The 20559-nt window shown below is 33.4% G+C and overlaps 1 protein-coding gene across 1 annotated transcript; it reads right to left on the reverse strand.

Annotated features, from left to right (window-relative positions):
- Positions 1-2993: 2993 nt before the first annotated feature.
- On the reverse strand, positions 2994-8462 carry LOC145738886 (uncharacterized). The gene is made up of 2 exons (XM_081994005.1): positions 8313-8462; positions 2994-6098 (listed from the first exon to the last, which is right to left on the reverse strand). Exons 1-2 carry the CDS (start codon positions 8325-8327, stop codon positions 3432-3434), a joined length of 2682 nt encoding a protein of 893 aa, XP_081850131.1. The 5' UTR covers positions 8328-8462; the 3' UTR covers positions 2994-3431.
- Between the last annotated feature and the right edge of the window lie 12097 nt (positions 8463-20559).

The raw sequence follows: 20559 nt of genomic DNA on the forward strand, positions 1-20559 counted from the left end.
CAAATATTGTAATTTGATACTCCTGAATTTTAATCATTATCCCTCTCCGTTTCCATCATACTGTCATCTTTCTCCTGTTTCTTTAAAGATGTCCTTATTTGACACGTGCTAATTTCGAATTTTCGCGTTATGCGTGCCAAACTTAAATACAAAACTTTAGTTTTTTTTAGCAAACTGTTCCAAAAAGGGTGGATTTGAGTAGTATAAGTGTCAGACCAAAAATCCCCAGTTGTTATCCTGTCTTCTGGTAAATATTTTTCCCTTAGGAAATAAATACCCCAAAGATAAAAAAGTCTCAATTTTTACGGGAATATCCCCTAATTTGAAAATCCTGTTTCTTGGTGTCGCCAGATGTCATTGCTGTGTTTCTATCAAACTTAGTTTTTACCAAATTAATTATAGAAACGTCTGGAAGTAAAAAAAAAAATTTGAAGATTTTTAGTAGTATTTAAAGATTTCCGACAATTTCAAAACGATTTTAAAGAACTTCCGCAATCTGCATTTAAAAAAAAATGTTACAACATTTAGAACCCTTGTAGAGGGCTCTGCCAGTTTGTAGGAGGTTTTTAGTAGTATTTATAAATTTTTTATTATTTCTGGCAATTACAATTTAATTTTTAAGCCTTTAGACAATTTTTCGGACATTGAAGAGGCTTCTGGCAATTTTTGGGTATTTGAAAGATTTTTAGTAGTATTAAAAGAATTCTGGTAATTCTAAAATGATTTAAAAGAAATCCTAGACGCTTTAGGACATTTGTAGAATCCTCTGGCAATTTTTGAGTATTTGGGAAGTTTTCAATAGTGTTTAGAAGCCACTGGCAAATTAAAAATAATTGTACAAGTCTTTGATCTTAAAAAAGTCTTGAATCGTTATGATACTTGTAGAAGGCCTCTGGCTGTATTTGGAAGATTCTCAGGCAGATCCAAAATGATTCATTTCAGAAGCATTTAAGAGTATTTAGAGATATTTGACAATTCCAAAATGATTTTAACTCTCTTTCAAATTTCTTGGAACATTTAGGACTTCTTTCTGTCCTTCGATGCCAAAAGAATGGTTTTTTATTTTTTACTGCTTATGTATTTGTATTTGGCAATGCACATACGCTTTTCTGCGCAAACTAAATAACTCATTTATTATTGTCATTTGCCAATAATTAATTATGTAAACTATTTAGCTTATTTTCAAGTAGTTCAACGATTCGTCAGTAGTTCAGCTACTAAGCAGAGTGAGTCAGTCACTAACCAGTTACAGTTACAGACTTAAAACATTCTTGTGTACAATGAATTATGTGTAAAACAAATGTATTTTTTTCTGTATCTCGAATATTTGACTATGCATAGAATAAACTCTCATTTAACATAAATGAGAATCAATATTCTTTTAAGACGGATTATCCAATATCCGGTTCAGCAGTAAAATCTGTCGCCGAATCCTTTGCCCTTTGTCTAGGCAAATACCGGCAAATCACGCTTTTAAAATTCATAACCTCTCGGCCTGACGGAGCCAAATTAACGAAAAATCCAATCTAATTTAAATTTAATTACATATTCATTTTCAGGATGGGAAAAATGTCAACAGCTGCTGTGTAGAGAAATTTTCAATTTAACCAGTGGATATTTCGCCTCAGTTCGTTTTGATAGGGAGAAAGAAGAGTTGTAGATCAAACGGTAGTCGGGGCGCTTATAGGATACTATGGCTCCTTTTTCCAGGCTTGGAAGAATTAATTTTCTTTGGCTGGCAATTTATAGCCCAGTGTGCGGACTTTTCAGGAATCGTTCTGTATTTAATTAGCTCTAGCCGACTGGAAAATCCTCCATCTAACATTTAAATTTAACAAGAAGTAAGTATGTATTTTTTAGAAAATCGCTTCTTGGGTTTTTGTTTTAACTTCTCCAACGTCTATAATAGCTTTCCTCGCAAATAGAAAATCCGCCCTTGGCCAAAGAAAATGTGTAGGAAGTCGAAATTAATTAAAATTCGGAATTGGATTGGATCTGAAGAATCTCGTGCAACAGCGGTGAGCTATCATTAAACTTATTTGCATAAGCACAAGAAAATTAACTTTCTCACGATTTTATCCTGAAAATAAATTGGCACGTGTATTTATTCCCGAAAAGATAAATCTTATTTTGAAAACTGTTGTTCTAGAAATCCATTAATTTAAATAGGAACATGAAATTGCATCGCTTTATCGTAAAATTCCTATGTTTTCGATTGTAATGTCGACATTTCTTTAAGTCTGTGTAAAGTCTAAGAGGGCTTTACCTTCTAGGCTGTATAGACTGTTATTTTTCTGGAACTTTGCAGCAAATTAATATTTGATACTCTTTTATTGCCAGCCTCCGCATTCGGGAAATGACTTGCTCAATTTTTCATCCTCACAATATTGACATTTCTTGCTAAATGAAAATTTATACTTAAGCCCACCATTCAGAAACGTTTGTCTATACATTTTTAGTGTCATAAAATTCAATTCAATACTTGGGGGAAAATCAATGGAGTATGGCTTTCCGCTAACCTTGCACTTAAGCTCTCAGTGGACATCGTATGTTATGGCTTTGTTTTAATCCCCCCATACATCATACCGATAGACTTAGGGAAACGACCGAGTTACACAAAAGACCATTTGTAAAGACATCAACTCCAAAACGTTACAAAGGATGTTTTAACTGAAACAAAAAATCTCACAAGGGAATTTTTGTAGAATTTTTCTGCCTTGATGTTAGTCTTCTTTTGATCTTTTTTCCCTTGTTTAATATCAAATGTATAAATTGTGTTAAAATTAAAGTTTTTTGACTCGAATACAGGTATAAAATGAGATTCTTATAGTTTGATATTCAAATAATTTTCCCAGCTAGACCATCAAAATTAACTGTTTAATTTTATTGACAATATCAATACACCAATACAACTTTTGCTTTGAGAAGATTCTGACTGGTGTATTGGATATAACAACTCTGTTATACTTATTATACAAGAAAAAACAAAAATATTTAACACAAATTGATATTTTTATTGTTTTATTTCAACACAGAGAGCTACAGGTTAATAACAGTATTTAACACTATAAAACGGTTTACTACATTTATTTGACATTGTTACAAAAACTTTCAACAGAACAAAAATTAATCAAAGTACAACCTTAGTTATTTCGTCATTTCAATCATCAACCTGACATAGTTTATAAATAATTCTCCAATCATAAAATATTATATATATAAAAGCACAATAAATTAAGTACTACTACTCTTACTTCTAAAACTTACATACAACGCCATAAATTATTACTTAAACTAATATTTACAAAATACAACTCTCATTTGTGTAATTTTTGAAATTGACACAGTATTGAGCAAATAAATTTTTTATTATCAAACTTTTAGCGAACTTAACAAATATGGCCATCTGTCTGAATTTAAGATATAGCAGACTAATTTCTTCCATCATCGACACTGTTCTCTTCCGCTTTCTCTTCATTATCTTCTTTGCCAGTGTCATCGTTTTTCTTGTAGTATAATGCGATATTGCTGGTATCGAGAAGCTGCAGGGTTTCTTCACTTTCTCCGTTTTTGTCTTCAGCGTCGTTGTTATTGTTCGAAGGAGCTTCCACAATTACTTCTCTAATTTCTGAAGCTTCCTGTTTAGATTCATCTGAGTTACTCACAGTGTCATTAAGTTCTACACTCGGTTGTAAAATAATTGGGTATTTGGAATCTTGGCCTTGACTGCCTGGTTGTTCTATAGCCTGCAGAATAGACTGCAACAAGCCCTCATTTAGTAATTGATTGTGAGGTACTTGACCTGAACCTCCATCAGCGGACTGAATTTGTAGGGTGTAGCTTCCTAAACTTCCCTGCAAGGGAATGTTGTTCAAATCAATTGACTGAGATTCTACTAATTCACTGTTGGGTCCAAAACTTGCAGCTACTGATTTGCCATAACTTTTTCCGTGCTGCTCTTCATCAGACTCTTCCAAAGAATTCACTTTCGCTTCATTTTTAATTGATGAACTGTGTACTAAGTCTGGTACTCCATATTGAGGTGATGGTAGTGATATTTGAGCAGCAGGGGCTCCATAAGTGCCTTGATTTATTGTTTGAACGTGTGAGTTAGCTATATTAGTCGTTAAACTTGATAAGGATGACGTGTAGCTGTCAATTGAAGGTACTCCGTAGGCTAGGGATGGTACTTGAAGCTGCTGCTTGTAGCAATCATGGGGTTGAGAAGAATGTTGTTTGGGTTCTCCCCCAGTTAGATCAATTGAAACTGGAGGGTGAGAGAAGTCTAAAGATACAGTGAGGTCCCCGTTTGAAGAAGTTGAAGCTGGAATGGAGTAGCTTCCATCAATGCTACCTAAAGGCACGTTATAGCTGGTTAAAGGTAAAGCATTAGCTCCTTCAATATTTAAGGAACTGTGCTGAAGATCAATTCCTGCTGTTGAAGATCCATGAGCGAAGTTTTGGAAGGATATAGCTCCTGAAGGTGGGCCATAGCCAGCACTAGGAGCTACAGGAGGAGCTGGTGGTAAATAGGTGTTGGTTTTGAAAGAACCACTGTAAAGACCCGAATTTTTGTTTACATTTTTATAACTGGAAGCTGTGTTTGTAAAAAGTGGAGTTCCATACTTGCTGCTTGGTGGTGCTCCATATAACCCACTTGGTGGTACTAAACCAATGGTAGACCCGGAAATTCCTTTCTGTTCGTTGTGACTAATGGATACTTGAGGTGCTGCATATGAGTCAGTAAGTGAGTTAGAACCTTGATGAGGAGTGAGATCATACTCAATGCTTTTGACTGCTTGAATATCAGAACCATAACCAATTCCTACACTTGACAAGTCAAGATTGATCGAATGGGTACTTCCACCACCATGTGCCTCACTTCCTGAAGAGGTTACTACTCCTCCAGAACCTGTGATGGTACCTAAAGGTGCGCTATACGAGTCACTCACACCTTTCTGATGAGAAGCCGAATCCAATACGCTGGTTCCATGACTGATATCCAAAGTTATAGAAGGAGCCCCGTAACTTTCGCTTATGTGATTATGCCCAATATTGATTGGTGGAGGTGCTAAATCATGGTATCCTGACCCTTCCCCAGATACTTGATGAATTTCTGCTATAGGTTTTTTGGACACCAGCCCAGGGATAGGTTGCCAACCATCGTATTTTATGTCTGGAGGGGTTGGAGGAGCTGGAGCACCTGGATGAGGTGGTTTAGGGTTTGGAGAAGGTTGTGGAGGACCGTAGCTTATTACTGGAGCACTGATTGGCTTCTCTGGTACACCATATTGATTTGAAACTCCTCCTAAATTAATTGTTTGGACTGGAGCTCCGTATTGGATTTTAGGTGGTGGTAGTACTGGAGCTCCATACTGATGATTCAAGGTTGAAACTCCGGAATACAAATTTGAGAGAGAGTTTGTGGAGGTGTAGAAGTTACTGTTTAAATGATTATTCAGTTTGTTGAATCTGAAGTTGTCTTTGAATGTTATTGGAGCACCGTAAACAGGCTTGGGTGCTCTGAAGCCGAAGTTCTTTGGAGGAAATTTGTGATATTTGTAGGGTTTACCAGGAATTCCGTATGTAGTTTTTGGTGGTCCGTATATTGGTTTTGGAGGGCTTAAATTAATGGGGTATTGACCGAAATTCAATGTTGGTGCTCCATATTTCACCGGTAGAGGTGGAGGGCCATAACCTTTTGATACTAGTGGTACTTGGGGTACTCCGTAAATTTTTCCAAAACTTGGAGTTCCATAAAGGGGTGCTGGTGGTGGGATGTCAGGTGGTGGCGCGGGATAAATCACATTATTTGAAGGCGAGTTTGGTACTCCATATACAGGAACAGGCAAACTGACATGGCTCAGTGATGATGTTAATCCCGGGGCACTGTATGAATCCAAAATAGCTGCTTCTCTTCTGTTGGCTTTTTCTGAACTTTCCGCTACCAAATCACCACCTTCAGTATTAGATTTGTCACCTTCTTTAGTTTCATTTACAGTTTTAATGGTTTCTTCATTTTTCTTATTTTGCCCAGTATTCACTACCCCAGCAGCATGTTGCAGAGTCAGGCAGAGTGACAAAAATCCAACAAGTGCCTGAAAAAAAAAATTATATTAAAATTTAGTAGTTCACGACATTGAAACCGAAATGAAAGTTGACCCTGACTGTGAAAGTAAATTTATTCGGCCTGTACATATTTGCATTACACATTCTTTTCGAATTTCGAAGATGAGACCGACATCATCATGTTGATTATTAGCAATTTGGAACTTAATTTAGAAAAGAAAGCAATGTGGTTTTACAACTTATAAAGGCTAATATTTTTTTTGATTCAAATACTTAAAGCTTTGGTAGTAATGAGACTAAAAAAACGATTAAAACCCAAGCAAGGTTAATTAACCCTCCTGTCATAATATACTGTATCTGATAAACTACCCATCTAATGATTGCTTTTAGGTGAAGCTGTCTGGCAAAGTTTTAAAACTGATCACGAGCAATCTATTTAAAAGTTATGGAAAGAACCTTGCTGATGTTTACTTATTGGAAAACTTGATCGGAAAGTTGTATGCCTATATACCCAGTAAAGGTGCTGTAATTATTTATTTAAAAATAAGTGTGTCAAATATACTGTAATCTGTTTTTGGAGTTTTTTACTGACTAAAAACTTAAATTAACGACTCGTTTCTTTATAATTTCGTGGAATCTGAATTGAGAGTGAAACTTTATTAAAAGCTCAATAATAACCATCAAGAGTATCAACGCTGGAAAAAATAATATAACTGTGAAAAGAACATTTACTTTATATCTATCTATTGGTTGATTAGAATAATGGTCTTAAGATGATTATTTTATGCCTTTTTCAGGTTGAATTGAAAATATTAGATAAATTCTAGAATTTACAAGAAAGAAAGTTGCATTAAAAAAGCTAATGTTCTAAAAAAAAAAGGAGATTTGGATGAGGTGAAAATGATACTACAGAGTAATAGAAGCTGCAAGGTTAGAAACTGGATGATTAGGAACAGCATAGAAGTTGTTTAATGTAGAAAACATTCAAATGATTACAGATAATATTAATATTTGTAGGTAATAAAAGTAAGGAGGATCAGTAAAGACATACAGCAAAAAAAAAGTTTTACATCAAAAGTTCTAAATTTGGGCCAATATTTCTAAATCTGTATGTACTCATACAAGGTGGTCTTATTTGAAATTAGTTTGTATAATAATATGTTCAAAATAAAAATTATTAAAACAAGTTGCAATTTAATTGAATACATTAAGCCAGTTACTACATTAAGTGAATTAATTATGGAAATTAGTTATTTACCTTAACCGGCAACAGCTGAGAAACACATTAAATTTTGAAAAGCACTTCGTCTATAGTAAAAATAAATGCTTAAACAACAACAGTGGACTTTCTATGGTCATATAGTTTCTACGTTTGTTTTGTAGGTCAGTACATAAACGCTAAACTACTTTTGCAGAGTTTCACTAAATAAACATGGCGTCATTGCGAAAAGAAAACCATTTTTTTACATAATTACCTTTGCGGAAATAGTATACTAACATAAGGGCTACTATCGACACATTTCCTGATGCTAGTACACACAAGAATCTGCATATTTTTTGCATTTCATGGAACAGATTAGGCCTGTTATTACAATGAATATAACTTCCTTAACATGCCCATATATTTTTCGAGATAAAGGGGAAAAATTCAGTTCAAACTGTTGCCGGACATGCAAGGCTACACTTTCCTTGATTGGACACTTGTTTAAAGCAGGCAAAAGTCAGAAGAATTGATTACAATAACTCAAGTTCCAGCTTTTCAGATCAGATTAAACGGGATAATACTCAAGTGCAACACTTTGGACAAGAGCGATTTTTTAATTAAACTGTGAATTAAAATAGGATAAAAGCAACGAGTTATATCGGGATTTATTTTTGGCCCTTTTCATACTGGTTTGTAATTTGTTTAAATATTGCGGATTTGCGAGTTTATTTTTATAGAGTTTTAACGGTTTAATAAATCACAGAAAGAGTGTGTTGGCAATGTGTTTTGCACTTTGTTGTATCCCATGGAAAATTTTGATATATATTTTATGAATACAATTAAACTTTCCAATAAAAATTTGGCTCTTTTTGTTTGATAGCGTAAGTTGTTATTTCTGTTATAAGTTAATTTAATAAAGCTGAAAAAAATTTTTGGTAATTGGACAGATTTGAATTTATTTTTTAAGAGGCCGAAGAAATAACTAAACTGCGAAATTACGTTACACACAAATTTAACACTAAACACTATAAACACCAACCTGACGTGACCACATGGCAAAGTAGGTAATCCAAAAAAATTTAGTAAGTCACCAACACTAAACTACATATAACATGTGAGTGGCTGAGATGTTTTTTCAAAAATACCCCGCACCTGTCCAACTGGGGGAATATATAGATGCACTTTACAATATCGGCTTCGAGATGAGTACCCCTTCCGCTTAACATGGCTTTAGTCATCACAAACACAAGGTTGAAGTATTTCCTCAGATCATTTTAAGCGGACATAAGAGAGAAAGTAGGATAATGAAAGTAGTCGCGCCTTGCCCATTCGGTCTACCCAGTTTGTATAAAGTAACACAAGAGACGTTCATAAATTAAATCCCATAACGAAATTTAACAAATGTTACTTAGAATCACTAAGAATTTGATGTAATTTAGTCAACAAGTTATCTATATTGGACATCAAATTATAGGAAGTAAGCTGTTAAGTTTTGGACACTCTGTATGTTGTTGAGAGAGTTGTATTGGTTATTCCGCAGATGTTGTCTGAGATGCAATGAGTCTAAAAATTGTTTTCTTGCACTTTGTATGGTGAATCAAGAAACAATTTTCCTCTGACTTCAAATTATTCCTTTTTTAACTTCTTCATATTCTGATCACTACAACCAGGAAATTCTGCACAGTCTTCATTATAAATGACTAATTTGAGTGCCTGAACCCATAGTGATTTGCTGGAACGATGCTGAAATCGACAGTGAAATGTAGTACACACTTAAATCCGTTGGCGTGTCTAAGTATTATGGTGTTCAATGGTGGAACTTCATTATCACTAATGCATAAAACAAATTTACAAATAAAACATCAAAATACAGCTAGTAGAAGAAAGCTACGATCCTTCCGGCCTGGTGAAGACGAATGTCCAAATGTCACGGTACAGCACTAACATAATTTAGATAATTACATTTATTAGTGTGTAATTGCGTAGATATTTAGAAGTGTTTCAGTTTGGTTATATATTGTTTACATTTTAAATAACAAAGTCAGCTGCTCCGGAATAGAACAATATTTGAACCAGATTTCTGGTGACGAGAGTGAGATGGACACTGCACCAAGATGAAGGTATTCCAAATGGTGATTATTGATATTGAGAATAGTTGTGTTACTTGCTGGAAGTTGCTATTGATGTTGGATGAACATACAACAGAACCATCCATCAAATGATGATGACATAATAATCGTTGGGAGCTTTATTGTATAACAGTTCCAACTTGATTGTTGCCTCCAACACGTCCAACATCCATTTTCTCAAACTCTTTCTTAATGGCTTATGACATATATGTTTCCTTGATGTAATATTTTTAATTGTCCAAAACACCCTTTCGAATCGTTTGCTAGTATTACAATTAACAACTTTTACAATGTGTTGCCAAAAAAATTAAAAAACACACAAAAACAGCCATTTCCCCAAAAGTAATTAAAAATTAGTACTTCCTATATCCAGATGTGACGATCGAAATTTACGTCTGTCAGAAATCTTTTATACCTCCATGACGAGTATTATTGGAGTATGTCAGTACAGTGTTATCTGTCAAAATAGCTATAAATTTGTCTTGAAACACAGCAGAAATATTGCAAGTACCACAACTGTGTTTTATACCTTCATTTTTGTTTACACAATAGTATGGTTTAGTTGACAAGTTTTCAAGTCTGTTCGTACAGATTCAACTGTTAAAATCAGTTCCATGAAGCTGTAAAGAAATAAAACACAGCAAAATCATTTCACAGTAGTTTAACCGTATTTTATACCTCCATGAGTGAGTTTTTAGCTGCTTTTTTGAGACAACCATCTAATTTGTCATTAAACTGTCATAATCAATTAGTCAGCTGTAGGCAAAAGCTTCCTGAGTAAACCTAGTTAATATTTTGACTAGGTGAGTATGCTGCAGTATTGTTTAAGTTTCAGTGACCACGTTTACATCGCAGAAGTACTTTCTGATTGTTTTGTGTTTTATAGAAATTGTCTAGGTACTTAAAATACGTTAGCCATACATGACACTCTGGGTGAAAAGCTTCCTGAATAAACCTAGTCAAGAAATGTCATAAAAAAATTTGTTTGTGAAGACACCAAGATGACTGCGTTTACACACTCACACAAGAACACAAGAACACACAAGAAAAAAATAAATATGGTTGGGATTTTTTGAGGGTTGTGACTTTTCAAACTTAGTTCTGAATTTTGTAAAGTTGGCAACACTGTCAAAATCCAAACCATCGAGATATAAAACTATAGAAAACCATCTTGAAAATTGGAAAAGAGTATTAATTAAATGAATTGCATATTAATTATAGTTTTATGGGAGTTATTTTCACAGTTGTGATGTTTTAAACTTAGTTCTGACTGTTGTAAAGGTGGCAACACTGTTCAAATTATTAATTAACAAATCTGTACAGACACTGTGAGGAAATAATTTTATACTTTCTTAGTAAGTGTAAATTCGAACTGATATTCCATGTTGACTATGGATTTATTGGAAGTCCTGCGTGATGAAGATATTTATTAACAAATCTTCTAATGGAATGGTTTCCATGAAAAATCCCAATAATTCTGTTGATCTTCTCTTCTTCACCTTACCATGAGCCTTTACTGTTGTTTCCTCTGAGATAACATCAATGTTTTAAACATTTTTCATTCCACTAAACAAAACTCGAAACGCATGTAATATACACATCAGGACTAAATTGGAAGGGGTACCATGTAGTAAAATTTTCAATTCTGCTTGATTTTAATTTGATAGTCGCATCAATAAAAAAACTCCAGGGTAGAAATTAAAACTAAACAAAATTGTGGTCCTGCATGATTAAAATGCAAATGATATAATTTGTATTACTGGCAAATTACTCTGTGGCTAATGACGGTTAAAATGATTATTAATTCCACACACGCATGTTTTCTTGTTACATTACGTTTATTTGGCAATGTTTACATGTAAAATTCCTAGTTTTGGTTTTCCTTCTAAAGAAAGTGTATTGATGGGCAGCTCACGCAATTGTAATTGTAATGTAATAACACGGAAGAGTATACTTAATTAAATTGTATAAATGTTAATCAAACAACACGTATTGTACATCAATCGAATTTTTATACTGGGCATTTCCTGATTTCTTCCAAGTTCCCATATAACAATTTTACAAAAGAAGTAGATTTTTTTTAATTAGAAAAATTCGTGCAACGCTATTTGCTTTCGCTATTCCAACAGGCGCTTTGCCTTTTGTTTCCTAGATCATTAATTGAAGAACAAAGGTGAAAAACGGAATTGTTCAAATTATGAATGTAAGACAAATCAGATTATTTTTTGATGTCATTGTTTGTTAGAACTCGACGGGAAATTTAAATTGCAGTAAAGCAGAGGAATAAGTCTTTTGATTTTTGCAAAAGGTTTATTAATTGAAAACACTTTTAAGAAGAATTTCTTCCAAGAATTTAATAACATCAAGAAAGTTAAGAAGCGAATTATTTCTTATAACACATCAGAGTCTTGTTGTAATTATATTTCCTTCCATCATCAGCTTTGATTTCTCGTACAGCAATATTGTAGAAAGTTGTCGTTTTGTCTCTTAACCACTTAATTCCAGCATATGTGTATCGGTTGTCTGAGTAGTAAGAAGCGTATTACCCAATAAATCAATTTCACTTTCGTACTGTAATGTATGCTTAACTCTCTCGTTGAATTCACTTATTTGGCTATATTTATGTGATATGAATGAGAGATGCATAACATACCCACAATATCGCCATCAATCCATAAACCAATGAACCGATGTAAAATTGCATCGGTTCATCTACTTCAAACCTGTGTAAACGGCAATGACATCGATCTTTCAATGGACCGTGACAAACCGCAGCATTGCTACAATTAACTAGAGAAAAGGAAAAAGAAGAAAAGGCCAATTTTATATTGTTGTGTAAAACGCATTGATTCGGTCTGCTGATTGTTATAATAGCTCGTCGAAGATTATGTTGGTGATGTGTTAATCATTATATAGCTATTGTTTTAACGAGAACTGGGAAAAATTGATCTTGAAAAGAAATGTCTCAAGGTTATTGTTATTAAAAAAAATAAGATTATTTCAGAATACTGTGGGCTTCTTGGTCAGACCTTATGAAGATTTTAAGTTCAAAAATTTTGTCTAGCAGATCTGGTCAATCTGGACTGAAGCATGAAATCCAACATGAAGTCCACATTTCAGCAAATGTCTTGTCATGTCTTCAATCTACTTCACAAAACCTTGCTTTGTTTCTTGAAGTTTTTTTGTTCTGTCAATTTCTAACCAATCACTTTTCTGTCTGCACCACAGTCAACCGTAAATCTCAATCAATCAATATCCTGAGTAATCCTGATGAATTGCAATTGTTTCCAGAAGAATAAGAAGAGTGCTGATGTGAGAATCTTTGTTCTCAGCAGAATTTCGAGAAAACACAGCAACACTGGACATTTTCTGCTATTTATTGCTATTTAATTAACCAGTAAACTAATCTCAATCTAAAGGCAAAGATCGACGCTGAGTGTATCTCCTTTGTGGTCAATTTGTGCAAAATTGTATTCATACGTCTCAGAACCAGCAAAGATTGACTCCGGTGTTGTCTTACTGAAATTGTTTTTTCAGACCAGGCAAAAACATAATAATCTCTTCATTTTTTTGTAAGTTTTATTTACATTATTAATTTTCTTTACGCTAAAATTTTCCAACAAAAGCAGTTTCACTCTGAGAACTAAAGCAGTGACTTTGTTGTTAAAAAATGTAAAGCAAAATTGCTACTGTCATGTAAAATAGACATTAAAATTGTTTTGCTGTAGTTCAGGTACTGTGCCATTTCCATTCGTCGCCTAAAGCCATTTCCAAACCGCATCTGAATAGCTTAGTTTATTCAGTTTAGACTAAAAATGAAACGATCTCCAGAAAAGTCGATGTCAAGAAATCTTGTAAACATTTTCCTACGTATTCCATTCAAGTGAATAAAGAAAATCTGGGTAAAAGGGACTTGGCAAATGACAACTTTATGCATGCTTAATGCAGAACTATTTTGTTGGTGTTTTTTTTTGGTTTTTTTAAATCCTTAAAAATTGCGAAATTTTTGATGAAGTCAAGAGTTAAGAATGCGGCAAACTACCAAGAATACGTGTCGTATATTATTTCTTATTCTATCGCTTTCAAGGTCTCGCTTTCTCCTTGCTGGCTTGTCTGCAAGTTGCTCTCGGTCAATATAGAATCTTCGTCTTCCTATTTACAGTCTCATTGGCGTTCCATTTACTGTTAAATCTTTAAATAAATCTTTAGAGATAACTGAATTAATTAAGCATAACCCCCAGAACCACTAATTTAACCAAGGGTCCAGAAAGGTAGACAGTAGATGTGCTATTAATATTAACCCAGAAGAAAAATAGACCATACGAAACAACTGGTTAATAATTAACAATTGGCAGGACCTTCGGGTAATTTGTTTTTAATGAAATCTATTTATTACAAATTTACCAGAGCTTAAATTTACTAGCCCTTTGAGTTGATCTTAATTTGTCCATTGTTTCGTTACTCGAAACTCGACTTAGCCCCTAAAACAATTTTATGCGAAATTACACACTATTAATGAAGAGTACATCTAATTTCCCTGAAGTTTCTCGGGAACAATACAAAGGATATATTATGTAGAATGCTCGACCACGTTGGAGAGCTCCTGTTGCGGGAATATAACCGTTGTTAGTTATGCTTCGCTAATAAATAAGTAAGTAATTGCCCTGGGGTTGATTAGATTTGCATTTAATCAATGCCAGCACGCCACTGTTTTCAGATCGAGCCTCAGGTATTAATGAAGATGAATTTAAGAGAGATTACCAGTGGAAGATGTGTGATAGTATAACAAGTTGAAGGCTGGAAGGTCGCCTTTCATTTTAACCTTAAGCGAGTTTAATTGCTCTTGAAAGGTTAAGGTTTCTAGGGCATTCACCTACTAGTTCAAATATGTGAAAACATGTAAAAATTGATTGAATAATGTAGTTTCAATTATTACTTTATAATTATATGAAAACTTTTCTAAATGAGATTTTTTTTGATGTTTTCTAAAAACCTTTCTAAATTGGTTTTTTAGTTAGAGTTTCATAATATAATTGACTCTGTTACCATTCATCTTAGCTTCTACTATTATGCCAAAAGGTTACGTGACCGTGATAATTCAATATCCAGAAAAACGTAACAAGAAGTTGAGTTTAGGAAATATTTTAGAAGTTTTGACTACTTGTTAAAGTACGTATTATGGACGGTTTACATCGCAGTTTGAAGTCAAAGAAATTGATGAATTTATTCATAATGCAGCTGCAAAAACGAATTTTACCAATGTAAATAAAATCTTATGTCAAATTTGTCAAAAACTTGCTGTTTTGTCTGTTGCCAACACTTAAAAACTAAAAAACTGAGCTCATTTTCAATGTTTTTTACACATCTACAAGAGGTTTAAATATTTTATTTCCTCCAGGTTCTAAAAAACTTAATTACACCAAAAACAACAAATATCATTATAAAATATCAGTTAATTTCACTACATACTATATAGGGTGGTTAAAAGTGGATTTCAAGATCTTTAAATTGGCATACTCAACCACCCTGAAGCTGTCAAAATTGAATTGTTAAATTCTGTCTGAACTGTTTTTATTGTCAAATATCTCAGTTAGTCGACATTTTCACTACAATTACTCTATAGGATGATCCAGAGTAGATTTCAAAGGCTTTAAATTGATATATTATATCGCCCTGTAACTGTCAAAATTTTCAACAGAATCACTCTCTAGGGTGATCAAGAGTAGATTTCAAGGACTTTTTAAATTGATATATTATATCGCCCTGTAACTGTCAAAACAACCGAGTTAAGGTGCAAACTGCCAAAGTCTGTCTAAACTGTTTCAATCAAAAATCAAAAATCGATTTAAAACGACATACGCAGTCACCCTGTAACTGTCAAACTAACCGAGTTATTGGATGCTATACAGGGTGGTCCACCAGGAACCCCCGCGATTCATTACGGGAAAACCGTAAAGAATTATGAAAATATGGTGGTATACCAAAGTCAACGGGGGTAGATCATCTAAAATATTTTCAAAATGGTGGCGCTTCCGGTTATACCGGAAGTAGGTACCAACTTGCTTATTTTAAATTGAACACCCTGTAAATAATTATATTTTTAAATGCTGCTAACGGTTTCAAGTACGTTCTATGTATGATAACTTATATATAATAATATAATTATCTGCAACGGTTTTCGAGATATTGACGTTTGAAAAATAACGTTTTCACACTTTGAACCGTCATAGCTCTTACTCAGATAAAGATAGAGCCAAACGGTTTGCATGTTCCTGCATTTTTGAGATCTATCACCTAATAACATTTTTAAATTTTGACAGGTGTCAAAAATTTATAAGAGTAAAAAAATTGACACCTGTCAAACTTTGCAGTATGATCTTGGCATACACCAGAAAAAGTTACGATAGGAACATGCAAGCCATTTTGCTCTAACTCCTTCTGTTTAGGAGCTCTGACACTCCAAAATGTCAAAATTTCATTTTTTATACGTCAATATCTCGAAATATCATCTAATCTAAAAATCTAAAAATAATAATAAATTTGTTTATTTAGCTAATAGCTATATACAAAAAACACAGAACAGTAAGTATAGGTATACAATTCTAAATATTTTCAAAATGCGGACATATTTACAATGTGTTCGCGTAGATGGACTTTAAACATTCTCACAGTATTACATTGTTTTATACATTTTGGTAGCTGATTATAATTAAGAAGTCCTCTATATAAAGGCGAATTTAGGGCTTGATCTGTATTACAATGTCTCAAAATAATAAAATCATCACAATTTCTTGTACTGTAACTATGGACCTCAGAAAAGGTTGTTATTTTTCTACACAGGTATTCCGGCAGTAACCCCCGCTTCATTTTAAAAATAAACAAATACACATCAAACATTATCATCTGACGTACGGACAACATATTCAAAGTTTTCTGCATGGTACTTATTGAGACATATCTATTACACTTAAGGATGGTTCTCATCGCTCTGTTCTGTACGATCTCGAACTCCCGCACCTTAAAACTGGGTAGACCATAAAGAAGAGTGGAACAGAACTGCAAATGCGGCGAAGCGATACTATTATATAGCAATAGTTTGGTGTACAATGACAAATTTTTTCCGACTCTAGAAATAAAATTAACTTTCTTTGCATATTTCCTTAACGTATAGTCAGCATGAGCATGGAATGTTAGACATGGATCAAAAATTACTCCCAAATACTTGATGTTTTGCTCATAAGATATGCTATGACCATCCATTTTCAGATCTATATCGTCAATATTAAAGCTATTCAATTTACATTTTCTTCCAAATATACAAAATTTAGTTTTTGCTGTATTTATGCTCAGGTTATTCTTGCACAACCAATGAAACAAATGTTCCAAATCTTGATTTACTTTCTGCTGCATCTGCATTAAGTTAGTTCCAGATATATAAATCATAGTATCATCCGCGAACAGTTCGACTCCACAATTCTCAACCACGCCCACAATATCATTTATATACAATAAAAACAACAACGGTCCTAAAACCGTCCCCTGTGGCACCCCATACTCAACCGGTAAAGAATCAGACATACTATTATTCAACTTAACTTTTTGTCGCCTATCATTCAAGTACGACTCAAACCACCGCAACACAACATGTTTGAGGCCCACATTACTAAGTTTCTGCAATAAAATACTTCTTGAGACAGTTTCAAATGCCCTCTTTAGGTCTAAAAATACAGCAAGTACAAAATTACCACTATCTATACTATTAATAAAACTATCACAAACGCTGACCAGCACAGATTCACAAGAATGTTTTTCTCTAAAACCAGACTGATTTGGTATCAAAATATTATTCTTATCACAGTGAAGCTGTAGTTGCGCTTTTACTACCAATTCTAATACTTTTTCGTACAACTCGACTGTATTTATGGGTCGAAACTCAGTGTGTACCCTAGTGTTCTGCACTTTCGGGACAGGTATAATAATCGATTCCTTCCATGCATGTGGAAAAACTCCAGCTGTCAGTGAAGAATTTATAATATCTAGTAGGCGGTTTCCCGCCACATCACACACATCACACAGCACCTTTTTAGAAATGTTACTTTCACCGCCCCCTACATTTTTTAGGTTTTTTAAAGTTATTTTCAATTCACTCATAGTAACTGGGTTGAAACGTGAAAAAACACCATCAGGATTTAATGAAGAAGAAAAGATATTTCCATGAATATTTTGGAAAGGACAAGCAGGCATGCCAGCAATAATATCCGCTATACTACTTATGAAATACTCATTAAATTTGTTTGCAATTATTAAGTTGTTCGTAACTGCGACATCACCGAATTTGACCTCTATCTCTCCTCTTGAATATACAAGGTGTTCCTGAAATTTTCAAAAACTTATTTATTACAGTTTTCGAAATATCGACCGCGGTAGTTCCTGGTGGGACACCCTGTATTGGAAACTATCAAATTTTGTCTAAACTGTCATTATAGTCAAACAACTCCGTTAGTCGACATACTCAACCACCCTGTCACAACAACTGTCAAAATAATCGAGTTAGTGGATGCTAAATTAGAAACTGTCAAATTCTGTATAAACTGTCTTTATTATCAAATAACTCAGAGTATATTTTTACTACAGACACTATGTAGGGTGATTGATTAAAAGTGGCTTTCAAGAGCTATAAATTGATATACGGTTCAAATTTGGTAGAGCTATCTTAATGGGTTTTGCTATAAGAACTCAGAATAGTTTGACGCCAAAATGGACCAAAATAACATCTTGCTTGTTACTAAACAAATTCAAACAAAGACATTTTTTTTAAGAGAATTTTCAAATTTTTGTCACATTTTCTTGATCTTGAGAAGGTTTAAATATTTAATTTCCTTAAGTTAAAAATAACTGACTTAGTGAGTTTTATTCTCTATTTAAGAATAACCTCTATTTTAGAAACAGCACATTTTCCTAACCTAAAACCTACTCGAAATAACAACTAATTTAGTAGAAGAATGTTAAAAGCTGTAGAAATCATTATATCGGTACAGTATTCAGAATGATTTTAAATTTTAAAATTAAAATATCAAAAATCCAGCAAAAACAAGGTTTTTAGGACCTAAACACTAAATTCTCTTGGTTGGTGAAGCAGTTTCCATTGACTTAAAATTGTGATATGTGTAAAATGAAATCACATTGTGTTCTAAGAAGTTAATGAAGTTATTTGAGACCTAAACTGTCATAAAACAAATGTGTCCAATTAGTTTGATTTAAAACTTTTTCCCTTACACCAAGCGACACTTTAAATGGTTTTTTGTACAAATTGGAAAGTGCAAAAACGTGCATTTGTAACTTTGCCCAGGAGCTTTTTATGAACAATGTCAAAACTAGTAGAAAACAATGCTTCAAAGGTAAAATAAAAAATGCAGTGTTTTACATTTTTCCAACCTCTATGAAATTACATCTTTAATAAGCATTTGAAAAAAGTCCTTTAAATATGGCAATTGAGAAATGTTCTCTCTAAATTGGACAGATTTTGCATCAATAAGTTTAAGCAACAAAAATACTATTATATTATAGTAATAACCTATTACTAGGCTTTACAATTATTATTTTTAATTTTACAATTACAATTTATAAGGCACATTAAAAAGTTTTGCCGGATATTATTACATTATACTATGACGATGAAATGAAATTACATATTGAATTCAATAATCGTCTTTAGTAAATAAACAGGATTTCAAGAGAAAGACATTTTCCTACTACTTCTGTAACAACTTCAACAGCATTGAGTTTTGAGTTATTTGTTGTTTTCTGCTCATCAGATTTGGGTGCTGATGATAGCCTTACAGGCCGAAACCAGTTCGATTTCGCCGAAAAAATTCGATTTCTCTAAGCTTTAGTAAATATTGTCACGAACAGAAATTAGTAAAATTTAAAAGTCTGATAAACTTCTTTACTATCCAAAAGTGTGACAAGTTTCGTTTGACCATTTTAAAAATGTAATACAATTAAAAAATTCAAGCAGCTCAAATAGCCGGTTTTATATCCCCAACGAGTGGTGGTGAGAATAAAACGATTTATTTATTGCCTTACGAACTTCTCTCCATCTCCAACTATTTTAAAAGTTTACTTTCATGTTATTTTTAAAGAGTTTCTAGATCGTTTGCTCGAAAACTGTTGATTTAAATTAAGTGAATTTTTTTAACAATGTCATTGTTTAATCTTTAATTGTGCCGCTGTTGTAGTATCCGGTTGCTAAAGAAAATCTTTCAATACAATGCTTATACGTTTTGGTGATTATCGCTTGCAAAACAGGGTTTGTCTCGCTAAATTGATATGTAAATATTCAGTTGAAATCGAAATAAAATAACTTCATTGTTTGTCAGCACATGTATTTAAGTTTATTGCCCGAGTCTAACGTGATTCATAGCACTTTCCTTTTTGCAATTTCGCCTAATGATAATTTACATTACCGTCTTATGTGTAAAATTCCTGTTTTGTCATGCAAAACTAAGGATATTTGAGCTGGAACTAATAACAGGTGTAGTTAAGTTGTTGTTATTGGGTTTTTAGGACATAAATTCCTCATTGAATGACCAAGAATTTGCAATTTATTGAGCAAAAAATTAATTACCCTCTAAACTATTTAGAGCCACTTTATCTCCTTTTCGGTTGTTGAATAATCAATTATCTTCTGTTTTGTAGCCTCGCTCCAATCTGTTTCACCTTGCTTCTGTGATTCTCCACTTTACCCCATTATTTCATGTCACAATAAAATGATCTCGATTGAGAAGTTTATACGCAGAGACCGGAGCAATTTATCTTCAGAAACTTCCAAATTGGACCTATTTTGTCTCAATTTCTGTTGTTTTTGAGGCGAATCTGGTCTAACGATTCTGTTGATAATTGCTTGACATTAGGATTAAACCATTGTTTTGTATTTAATGCATTGGATGACAAATGGTGCAAATTTCCCCACTAAAACATCTTTATGTTGCAAAGCCATTAGTCAAAAATAATATTGACAAGCCACATTTGTCGACCAGAAAAAAAAAGCAATTTACGTGCTGCTGTACCAAAAAGGAAATGTCCTCGACAGACCCCGGATACTGACCGCAAAGTGGACCCCAGAGTTTTGATATAAAGAACACGTTTGGGGAAAAA

Source organism: Ips typographus, linkage group LG16 (genome assembly GCF_016097725.1).
Source record: "Ips typographus isolate SLU linkage group LG16, UJ_Ityp_2.0, whole genome shotgun sequence".
Taxonomy (NCBI): Eukaryota; Metazoa; Arthropoda; class Insecta; order Coleoptera; family Curculionidae; genus Ips; species Ips typographus.